Source organism: Falco cherrug, chromosome 7 (assembly GCF_023634085.1).
Source record: "Falco cherrug isolate bFalChe1 chromosome 7, bFalChe1.pri, whole genome shotgun sequence".
Classification (NCBI taxonomy): Eukaryota; Metazoa; Chordata; class Aves; order Falconiformes; family Falconidae; genus Falco; species Falco cherrug.
This window is the reverse complement of record NC_073703.1, coordinates 33,942,997-33,955,032: the sequence shown is the minus strand read 5'-3', so window position 1 is coordinate 33,955,032 and position 12,036 is coordinate 33,942,997. Positions and strand designations below refer to the sequence as shown.

General features: G+C 40.3%; 1 protein-coding gene across 2 annotated transcripts in view; it reads left to right on the top strand.

Moving 5' to 3' along the window:
- PELI2 (pellino E3 ubiquitin protein ligase family member 2) overlaps positions 1 to 12,036 on the top strand; it is a 78,708-nt gene that overhangs the window by 17,912 nt on the left and 48,760 nt on the right. For both annotated transcript variants that reach the window (XM_055716545.1, XM_055716544.1), the window contains exon 2: positions 8,365 to 8,494. In XM_055716545.1, coding sequence (XP_055572520.1) covers positions 8,365 to 8,494 — 130 coding nt within the window. The remainder of the gene's footprint in view (positions 1 to 8,364; positions 8,495 to 12,036) is intronic.

The following is a 12,036-nucleotide window of genomic DNA, read 5'->3' as shown; positions in this document are numbered from 1 at the left end:
TTATATAGTGGTCTTGCAGAAGCCTGTACAGCAAATGCCCTGCATTACTGCCTTGCAAAATACCTATTTCCACATTGTCATTAACATGTGCAATTGAAGATCTTTGATTTCTTTAATTAAAATGACATTGCAATGCCAGTTGAAACTTCTACAGAAACTTTCGAAAGTGGTGGCAAGGGTCTGCTGTCTTTGATTTCACAAAAGCAGAAGTAACAAATTAATTTCCAGAATAATCTGGGGCAAGTAGCAAAGTGCTTGCTAAGAAAAATGTGGTCAAGGAGTTACAAGAAGCCTCTGTGATAAGTTTCTCCCACCCCAAAAGTAATATCAGCTAGTTTACACGAGTGCCAAAACTGTTCCTGATTGGACCTCTGTCATCTTTGTTACAAGTAGTTGTTCATAAAGCCCCAGCTTCTCCTGCCCCTCACTTTGAGACTGGTTGCTTTTGCTACTTCTATATTTTCTTGCTCTGTATTTTTTTTTTCCCTCTACGTCAGTGAGGAGGGGAGTATCAAAATAGCAGAGAGGTTTGGGAATTTTGAATGAAACTGGATGTGTAGTGTAAATAAAGCTGACTAAAAGCAATTCTGGCACAACAGATTTGGTATTTGCCAGCCAATACCATACTTTAACTTTTTGTATAGGATGGAGTTAATATAGAGCAGGTGTATATTCTTGAATTGCCTATATTATGCAGGATAAGCATGCATGAGGATTAGTCAGCCGTATTTTCTATAAATATTCTCCCTAAAAAAACCTATTTATTTCTTTTTTTAACTATTATGTTACAGTTCTTATACTAGTGGGCTAGTCCTGCTGACAGTGGGGGGAGTGTGCAGAGTAATTCACAGGCCACTTTTTGAACTATTCTAATCTGTACTGTAGCGTACCAGATCCTTACATTGCTGAGGGGGGTATAGCAGCCAGAAATAGTCTTTCTCCCTGTGAACCAGAAGAGCAACCAGTTCTGTTCAGAACACCAAGGGAGAAGTAAGGTTACCCTGGAGAACCCCAGCTGCTTCACATATGATTTCTTGTGGTGTTTTCATTAGATAAGGTTCTAGTTAATTTGTATACCTAGTGAAGGAGGGAAGTAGGTTCTAGCCTATCTAATCTATTGTAGGTGCCTCTGAAGTTGTTTTTCCATGGTGTCTAGGTCAAGCTGACTGCTAGGTTCCTAGTGGTAGCAGGAGCTATTAGGAGCAACTTTTGAAGGGTAGCTAAAAAAATCCAACAAACCCTTACTCACTACCCAGTGATGTAAATTGGCCTCCTTTGAAAAATGTGCCTGATAATCCTTATAGTTATCAGATCAGACTGCATTTCAGTGAAGCACTGCAACCTCTTATGAAAGCTCTAGAACTGTACACGTAGCAGTAAACTAGGCAGGCAGTGCTGAAATTTGGTGCTGGGGAAGAGGATGCTTGTGGTGAATGCACAGCATTGATCGCTGTGCCAATGAGTATTCCAGAAGTACTGGAGAAGGGAGTACTTCCTAAAGTGTTTTATGAGAGTAAAATGGCCTCACAGATGCAAGTTGTAAGAACACACACTTATCTCTTAAAAAAAAAAAAAAAAAGCAGCAGCTGATTATAGCCACAGTTAACTACCATACCTTTTTCAGGGATAATCAAGTTCACAGATGCAAAAACATTGCTCTTAGTTGGGGAAAGACATGAGACTATTTGGGGCTTTGGAATTGAGTGGTTTGGATTTTTTTTCTCTGCAGGCAGACAGCTTTATTAAGCTGTGCTGCTGGTAGAGATTAGGAAGCATTTATGCCTATAGAGATGTCTTAGCCAGCAGAGTTTGAGGTGGAACTGTCTTTCATTCGGGACTTCCTCCAAGGTTGCATAAACCAAAGGTCTTGGATCAGTGCCTTTTGCTACCCAAAGGATGGAAGCCCTTTGCTTACTCAGAGTTACTCATTGCTATAGTTATTATAGTAACAAAAACTCTTCTGCAGGGTGTTTCAGTTTGCTGCTGCAACTTCTTAAAATCTTTTCAGAAAGAAAGATAGATCAGATGGGAATCAAATCTTGTAGCACATGCGCCTGCTGTGGAAAAGAAAAGGAACTAGGTTGTTTAGGTTCTTTGGTAGATTTGGCAGGAGTCCAGGAGACTGACTTTGACCTGAATCTCCCTTGCTGTGTGCATGGGGAGAGTGTTAACTGAAAATGTTGAAATGAGGTGGTGAGGCCTGGATTTTCCAGACGAACCAGAACAAATGTCATAGATGGACTAGATCAAGCCTTGTGGTATGGACTAGGGGATTCCTTGGAGTTCTAACTCTGTTTTCTATCATTCTGATCAGGAAGCAGCTGTGCATTGTGCCAAAGGTACATGCAAAGCAGTTGGGAAGGTGCATCTTTGGGAGACAGAAGGGAACCTTCTGGTCAGTCTAGACTTGTTGAGCTGCTTGTTGAGTGCTGGGGGGTGATGATGATGAGGACAACAGTGTTCTCCTTCCAGCCTCCAAGAAACTACAAAGTTAAAAGATTTTTGTTGTAGTCTGTTGTAGTCAGCTATGAAGCACTGCACTGTTCAAGAAGCAGTCTTGCATTCACTGCCAGAACTTCACTTACAGGAACAGGCTGACAATTAACAGTACCTCTGGTAGTGGAGGCTGCTTCTGAGACAGAAATTGATACATGTAATAATCAGCAGGAGACAAGCTTAGACTTAAATTCATAATGAGTTAATATCTGTAATACTGATACACAGTACCAGAGAATGGAGTTCAAAGGAGAAAATAAACCAGTACTATCCTGTTGGTAGAGAAGTACTACCTACCTTTGCTTTTCCTAATTGGCAGCACTTCCCAATGAGATTAAGTTTGAGAATAACTTCACTGTTCTGTTTCACTGAAATTCTGAGATCATAGAACAAGCAGTTGCTGTCTGCCAATTAAGTTCTGCTACAGAAGAATGTATCTGTAATAAATGTTGTCTTAAAAAAAAATATATATATCCAAAGCCATTCAAGTTATTTTGCTGTTGGTTCTAGATACAGAATGAACAGTTCAGTATGATACAAGGGGTGATGGTGTAAAGAGTGAGTGCTGGCGGTGGTATTACATCAAAGGAGACGCAAGTTCACTTAATTTTATGTCAACATTGTATATGTTGAAGCTTTCTGTTTGTGTTTTGATATAAAGTAGCATGCGACTTTCCCTTTTAATCTACATTCAAGGGAGTAAATGTTAGATGCTTCAGCAGGAGAGGACTTTCCAGTTAGTCAAGACTTGAGCATACAGTTGTGAAAAACTCTGTGGCTGGATGTTGTGGAGTTGAATAATGTATCTTTAGAGTTCCAATGTTGTAGATGTCGTGATAACTTCGGACTTGCAGCACTTCCAAGGGAATCTCTCCTATCCCTCTATGCCATTTTTCCCTTGTTGCTGACATAAGTGCTTCTGTGGCTTTGCAGTGAACTGGAGAGCAAGGCATTTGTGGTTTAAAACTAAATTTAAAGCATAAATCGGGTTTTGTTTCCCCTTCATGTGAACCAGGGAGAGAAGTAGCAGGAACAAACTAGCAAATGAAAGGTAGGACTGCTGCTTTTGGCAGCAGTGTTGGCCTGTGCTAGTTCAGTGATGGTAAAAATACAGTGTAAGCATACACTGAATTTTTTTTGTGTGTGGAGTATATACTACTGGATAATGCCAAACTTGGAATCGGAACATACTTAAAGAAAAAAATTCCCTCAAGTCTGGCTTTACTTCTGCAGCTTTATTGTTTAGCACAGCAAGGATATGCTTTCTCTTACTCATTTTTAGAACCATGATAGTAACTGAACTGTAGTATGTCATCTGTTCATAGCTAAGTCTGTGAAATGGGATGGTTTGCATCTAAAAATGAAGTGTGCGGTAGACTACTAGTAGTAGGTGAGGAAAGTAGAGTGAAATTACTGCGCTTTTTTTTAATCTGTGGAAATTACTACTTTTCTAGTTTGTAGTCTTTTATGAGGTAGGTTGCATAAGTATGGAGAAGTATTTAAGTATAATGATAGTTTGTATTTTCATAGCATTGTTAAAGAAATTTTAAATCTGTTATATGCAGCAGCTTCTGTGTCTGATGGCTAGTAGATATTCTGCTTAATTTTGAGGATGACTTCCCTGAGTTGAAGCCTTGTCAAGGTGCAAGTCAAGATTTTTTTAGAGCTCTTGTCATAAATAACTGAGGTCTTGTTTACTCTTTGCCACTGGCTAAGCCTGATTCTTTTTAAAAAAACAAAACAAGCTGTCTGACAAATGGTTCAAAAGTTTTTGATGATCTCTGAAGTAGTCAAGTAGGTTCATACAAGACTTGTAGAAAATAGGAACTTGCCACAGTGCTTGAACTATGGAATGGAGCATGTGTGGTCTTGCTCTACAGCCATGAATCCATGCAGAGGAGAGACTTGCATTACATATCCCAACCATGGGAAAAACTTAATTGGAGTTTGCAGTTCATTATATACTAAAGTCCTCAACTGTTTGATGCAAATCTGTAGGAAACTGGCTTTGATAATTATGGTGCCCATAGCCTATGCCAGCACCACTCCCTTATTTGCAAGGAATAGTGCTATTAACAGAGATAATTATCCCCACAAGGTTTCATAATGCTAGTTGTCCCAGTATTGCTGTTAACTGAGAAGCACTTGGAAGAAGTATAGGACTGCTCTTACCATATGCATTGATCTGCTTTGGAACATCTGGAGAACTTCTGAAGTGCCCCATAGATCAGTGTGTGAGCAGGACTGTCTCAGAAATGGTCATTCTGTCTCTATGAAATCTGGTAGGTTTTTCTTTGTTTTGTTCATTGGGTGAGGTGGAGTAGAGTTCTAGCTGCAGGTTATCGTTTGGTAGTGCTAGCTGTCTTGTGAAGCAAAATACTGGCATGCTAATGTGCTCGTTCCTAAGCTGCATCAGGCTTCTAGAGCTATCGGAAGGGTGTGGGGAAAGGGAAAGGGCCAGATGTTTGTGGAGAGGAGTCGGGAGGGGATTCAGCAAGGAGCTTCTGTTTTGGTTATGAAGCTGCTGTTGGTTATAGGGAAGCTTGGAGTCTTCCAGTGTTCAGTGATGGGGAACTGGTGGCCTTTTGTCCATGTCCCTCCTCTTGCTGTGCGGTTCCATCCTGCTGCTGCCTGGGAGGAGGCAGTTGTTCCTCACCAGGCATTGCTCAGTAGAACAGCTGAGAAAAATTGAGAGGGCTTTTTCTCTTGCTATAGTTCCTTGTGCTTGTGCTTAGAAGAGCTGACTTGGCAAGGTGTGGGTGGACATGCCTTGTATTCCCCCTCCTGAATGCTGAAACTCACTGTGTCCTGTGGGACAGCTTGGTTCAGAAAGGCAGGGACTTGCCAAGAAGTGACCGTGGGTCTGCTGCCTCAAGAGCAACCTTAGTTGCACCCTTACCAGGACAGAAACCCTGAGTGGGTGGGTAAGTGGGTGCGAGTCCTGTTGCGGCTGACAAGATCCCGAGGTTGGTTTGTTTGGTATGAAGATTGCTTAGGTAGTGGCAAGGAAAGGTGTGGCCAAGAGTGCCATGGGGAGTGCTGGTTTGTAGTGGACAAGCTGAGAGTCCTGGCCTAGAAAAAATGAAGGTGTCTGCTAGCTGTGGAGAGTTCTCCAAGAGTGATCCCTGCCCCTCCCCCCCCCCCCCCCCCCCAAAATAAAAGCCACACCCCAAAAAAACCCAACAACAAAACAACACAACACACACATGGATGCCTAGTAATTGTCCTAGCTCTTTTTGCCAATGTCAGATCAAAATAAAACTTGCAGGTCTGTAATTAAAGCATAACGAATAGTAAATCTGCCACTCAATTCTTCCTGCCCTTTTGTGCAAATGAAATTTAGAAATTGGCACAAGGAAAACCTTCATGCAGACTTGTCAGTGCTAATCAGGATGAATGAATTAAACTTTCAGTTTGCTTGTATTTTCTTCCTATTTAAAGTTTCCAAAAGGCCTTTTAACCTTGAGTGGTTTCTCTCTCTTTTAAAAACAGGTAATTAAATCCCACAGAGACCTGAAATGAAATCAAGTAGCCTTTCTCAGTTACAGTTGTTTTGTGAACATGAGAAAAAACAAACAAAATAACCCCACTAGCCTGGTTTTAACTTTCAGTGGAGCCACTTTAGTTCAGTACTGCTTAACAATTACACAAATACAAAAATTTTACTTACAGAATATAAAGCTAGTGATGATACTAGTTAAATATTATTTCTGAAGGAGTTACTGCTTTCTCAGGTTTTCAGATAAAAATACTTGTATAAAGAATGTTGTCTTCAGGCAAGTTAAAACTTGCTGGCATATTCACAGTAATAATGTCTTTGAAAGAAAGCACATGTATATATCTAGAAAGATGCAAGCTGGAGAATCAAGTAATTCCTATTTTAAGGGCTAGTAGTTAAGTTGCCTGTGGATTGTGTTGATGTATCTTTTAGGAGTTTCTCTCTTGTGACAAGGATCTGCTGTGTTAAGAGTGCTACTTTTCTCTTGCATAGGGTTAATAACAAGTTTCCAAGATGTGGGTGGGCCTGGCTTGAAATAATAGTGGTTTGCTCCTGTGTTTTTTCACTGTGCTGGGAATCTCTTAATGTTCCAGAAAGATACAGTATTTCTCTCTATGAAAATGGTAGTGGGAGATAAAGTTTAATTGTAGCCCAGCTGAAAAGCTCTTAACTTATTATTAAGTCTCTAGCATCGTGTATTAAATGTATATAAAAAAGTCTGTTTTGATGTTCTAGGGTACTTAAGACTGAAATAATCTCAAATTTAAATTGGTTCTTTTTTTGTGCTCACAAATGTTCAGCAGTCCTGCAATTCAGATCACTGGTGTTTAGACATTGTGCGTATGAAGTTTTAGCCTGTTTTCCTGTGTGACAGCAGGTGAACCTTGCTGAAGTGAGCAGTAAGCCTTCTGCACAGGGCTGCTCCACAGCCTCAACTCTGAGACAGCTTGCGTTCAACCACTACCCATTTCTCGTTTGTTTGCAAAAGGACACAAGGCTCTCCAAGTGCATTCTCTTGTTACACGAGCTAGTTACAAATAACAATAAAAAAAGGTTCTGGGCTACTGCATTGTTTTTCCTAGTCGGTGATTATTATAGAACTGTTCTTATAGCCCAACAGTGAGTAGCTATTAGCCCTCTGCAGGGCTACAAACAAATGATTTTAATCTGCAGATAGTGTGGCAGATGGTAGAGCTAAGCTACCTCTGGGTGTATCTGTAAGCAAATAATGATTTCTTCTAACTTTTTTTAACCTCTTTTGCTTTGCAGGGAGTTAGTCACCTTTAAATCTTCCTCTTTCTTCTCCTTTTCATATTCTTTTCCTGACTGCAATGTTAGCTTTTAATCATAAAGACTGTAGGAGAGGGATATATGTGATCAGTACAGAACAGAACTCACCAGTAAGGCAAATGAGATTTTATAAATGGAATAACTTCTGTAGTTCTTCGGGCAAAAGTCTGAAATCTCTGAGGATCAGGAATGCAAGAGGCATCTATACAGTAAAGCCTGGAGATCTTCATAGACCAGCTGAGAGTTACTAAGAATATTACAGGTGACAGTGCTATGATGCAAAGCATTTACTTGTCCAAAATCCTCGGGGTGGGGTGATGGTGAATTCTGTGCTTATGTGTTGCAAAGAGATTTCCAGTTGATGCCTTCCCTGGGGAAGGAGCTGTGTCCCCTTGAGGCTTAAGACTTCTCTGAATAATTAATCTGTTGGGTCTCTGTCCTCAGAGAAAGATGAAAGAACTATCGAAGGCTACAGTGTTACACCTGATAAAGGAAGTCATTAGTGAGTCTTCAGATATAGTCATGTGAATTAAAAACACTTGCATCCTCTTTAACAATAGATGAAGCCTTTAGGATTAGAGTTTAAAAAAAAGGGGGGAAAACAACTAAAAAAACCTTCTATGAGTAAAATTCCTTATCACTTAGTTTTACTTGCCCCTAAATGACTTCGTTTCTTCCTCTTCCCTGTTCTTCCTCTTGTCTTCTCCATTCCTGCATGAGATGTGGGGAGGGGATGACAGGGTAAAAACATTTTTAAAACTCCATGTTCTGAATTTACAGAGAAGATTTAGGATTAGTTATACCAAATTCCTTGGATTGTAGAGTTAAGTATTTATGGCTCTGAATAACTGTTTCATTTGTAGTTTATTACCTTGTTAATGATCAATAAAATTTCAGCCGTTGGTAGGTAGAGAATGTTTGAATGTTTGTAATTCAAGAAACAAACCTGACCATGGTGGTTACCTTTCTTGGTTTTGTGCATGTGTTTGACATCAGGATATTGTGACCAAATTGCTGCTCTCCTTTTCTCTATTCCAGACTGGTGGTGGCTTATGCCAAACTTTTTTGTTTATTTCTAGGTATAATGGATCCCTCCCTAATGGTGACAGAGGACGCAGGAAAAGCAGATTTGCCCTTTATAAGCGACCGAAGGCAAATGGAGTTAAGCCCAGCACTGTTCACGTGATTTCTACTCCTCAAGCATCAAAGGTATGGGGCAGTGGGGTGAATTCTGTTCTGCTGATGATCTGGGCTGGAGAACAACTCATATGTTACTACTGATTTACCTGGCTCCTGGTTCATTCTGTGACAGACATATTTGTTTTAAAGAAGTCTGCAGTGGATTTTCTTTCTGGGGGTATATCTTTAATTTTAGTCCATTTAACTGTTCAAAACAGTCTTTAACCTCAGGTATGAGATAATCTGACCCTTCTGTCTTTGTTCAGAAAGATGACTTTGCCAGAGCTAACAGTTTTATTTGAGCTATAGAGTAGTCGGGTGATGCAAATACAAAAAGTACTTTTATTTCTTTCTCACTGGATTGTAAGATTGGTATGTCTTTTTCCTCTTCAGGAAAATAACTGTCATGGTATAAAAAAAGTCATGATCCCTCTGGCCTTTAATTTTTGTTGCTAATAATGATATTGTGTATGTTCTTACCTGGAGTTTAGTGTTGGTGAAGGAGGAAAAGCAGTAAATATATTAACATAGTAACGTATTAACCTGTAGAACTGTTCAGGATAGAGTTCTTGTGGTGGAAAATATTTCAAGCTGCAGGAAGTTATGCCATCTCTTCTCTCAAAACCTTTTTCCTAGAAGCAAAAAGTGACTAGAGTTCGGGCCAAACTGCAGGAGCAGTTCTGTGGTGACCCTCACAAAAGTGGATGGTTTGTAAGAGGTGCACATCACTTTTACCAAAATACGTACTGGGGGAGGGAGAGAACCTACGCTGTTTTCACCAAGAAAAGAATTTTGTTTAATCTGTAGTACAGGATTATGTTTTGAGAATGCATACCATACACAGTATACACCTAAAATTTTCAAAACACACAATATCAGAGCTTGTTTTCAAGATTGTATAGGGCCTGCTTAGTGCAGATAAATGTGTAGCCTTTTAGGATTAACAGTTTCTATAAGTACTTTTCAGTGTTCTCAAAATTAAAGCATCTGCGAGTGACATCTTCCTGATGAAATCAACCTTCAAAATGGGCCTGTAGTATATGTTTGTGTGTTGGTAGCTCTGGTCTCTTGCTTAAAATGTAACAAATGAAAAAAGTGTTACGTAGCTGATGGAAATACACGCATGTTCTCACTGGATAGCCTTAAGCATTTGGACTGCAGATGATATTTTGGCATTTTAGTTGCAAAATATTTAAACACCACAAGGTATCTGGTTAATGTTTATCTGCATTGTTATTGTAGTGCAGGTAAAATGTGTGCTGTACAAATTAGTGCCCTTAAAAAGATAGAATAGGGTCTGAGGCATTAAAGCCCCTCCTCTGAGGATTTGGATTCAGGTAGATAATGTCAGGTTGAATGTATTTTGCACTTTCTCTGAACCCTTATAAATGAGCTTTTGTCTGGGGCAAGGCTGGTGGATGTGCGCCAGAACAGTGATGCTGTGGATTTCGGTGAGTGCTCTTTTGATGCACAGAAAGGACACTTACATTTTAAGATGCTTTAGTAGGCTTTTCTGACATCTTCGATACTGGAGCCTAAGTCTGTTTTACTAGGAATGGTTTCTGCATACAAATCCTGTAAATGATTGCAGAAATATAGACTAATGTATAAATAAATAGTAAGCTGCCTTTGTCTTCAGAAAACAACGTGCAACTTGACCTTTCAAGTTGTGTTCTGCTCTCAGTCTTTCAGCCTAACTCTTATTTAAGGAAGATAAAACAGTGGGAACTTGTGCTGCACAGGATATTAACAAGTTTCCTCCCTTTACATCCTTCCTTCAGACCTTTCAGATACCAGTTCTCTGTTTTGCTTTGCTTGCCTGTCACTGTTTAAACTGAATCTTTTGAGTAGAAAGAAACATGGTTTTTTTAGAGTACTGATGCTTTTTGGGTGGTTGATTTAGCAGGAGTGGGTAAAGCACTGACTGTCTCCAGTGAGTGGCTGGTTTTGTGCTAATTGCATTAATGCAGCAGCTCAAGAACTGTAGCTGTCACCAATTTTAAGTTAGTGTGTTAGCCTGAAGACTGCAATAGATAGTGAGAGGATGCTTGTCATGTTCTATTGTCCCTGCTATGCAGGTGTCAAGGACAGCTGGAGTAGCAATGGTTTCAGTAGTAAATTTAGCTGAGCTAATTGCATATGAATCAGTGCCTTTTTGTGTTTTTCCACTGGAGTGCTTGGTTTTTGCCACTCTGCCTTCTGGAGGTGCTGAAGAAAATTTAGAATTGTTTGACCTGAGTGTATATGGGTTTATCTGGGGGAAAGCCAAATGCATGGGGTAATAAGTCTCAAGCAGAGTATTGTTAAAATATGCATGCATCTCTACAAAATTATGCATTTGACTTAAAAGCCTTTTAATTAACTCTGTGCTTAGGCACCATTCAGGAAACTTTCTACTGTCCCCTATTTTACAGAATCCAGACAGTTTAAGATAGACTTTTTCGAGCATTGTAAAAATCAGTATTACTGTAAGGAAGGAAGCTTAAAACTCTTATGCTGTCTCTTGTTTGTGTCTGTGTACACGGCTGGGGGGAGGGGAGGGGGACTGTGAGACTTTTCATTAACTGTGTATGAATCTTACTCAAGATTGTAGTAATCCACTTTGCTAGACCAGAGAGTTTGTTTTGAAATCAAGTCACATTTTTTCGATTGACTTGGGTCTCATAGAATCATAGAATAACTTAGGTTGGGGAAGACCTTTAAGATAATCAAGTCCAACTGTTAACCCAGGACTGCCAAGCCTATTGCTAAACCATGTTCCTGAGCACCACATCTACACTGCTGTCAAATACCTCCAGGGGTGGTGATTCCACCACCTCCTTGGGCAGCCTGTTCCAATGCTTTTGATGAAACTTTTCCTAATAGCCAATTAGGAAACCCACCCTTTTGATGAATTTTTTCCTAATAGCCAATCTAAATCTCCCCTGGTATAAATTGAGGCCATTTCCTCTTCTGCTGTTGCTTGTTAACTGGGAGAAGAGACCAACCCCCACCTGCCTACACCGTCCTTTCAGGTAGTTGTAGAGAGCGGTAAGGTCCTCCGAGCCTTCTCTTCTCCAGATTAAACCCCCCCAGTTCCCTCAGCTGCTCCTCATCAGACTTGTTCTCTAGACCCTTCCCCAGCCCTGCTGCCTGTCTCTGGACATGGCCCAGCACCTCAGTGCCTGTCTTGCAGTGAGGGGCCCAAAACTGAACACACTATTCAAGGTGCGGCCTCAGCAGTGCAGAGTGCAGGGGGATGGTCACTGCCCTGGTCCTGCTGGCCGCACTGTTTTGCAGTGATGATGAAGAGGAAGACTGTCATCAGTCATGATCGTATGATCTGTGAAAACCTTCCTGTGACTATCAAACTCTTAGGTTTAAGTTTGCTACTAGTTCATCATGACATAGCTAGGATTGCTGATTTTGATCTTCAAGCTAGTAGGGCTGTTTAACAAAATGAAAAGTTAGTTGTAATGTTTATTTTGGTTGAGTTATCTTAACTATTGCTTTCATACATGATAGTTAATGCTGTGGGACTCAAGTCTAGGTGTGTGAAATGGTTACATGGTTTTCTTGTGCAGAAATTTTCC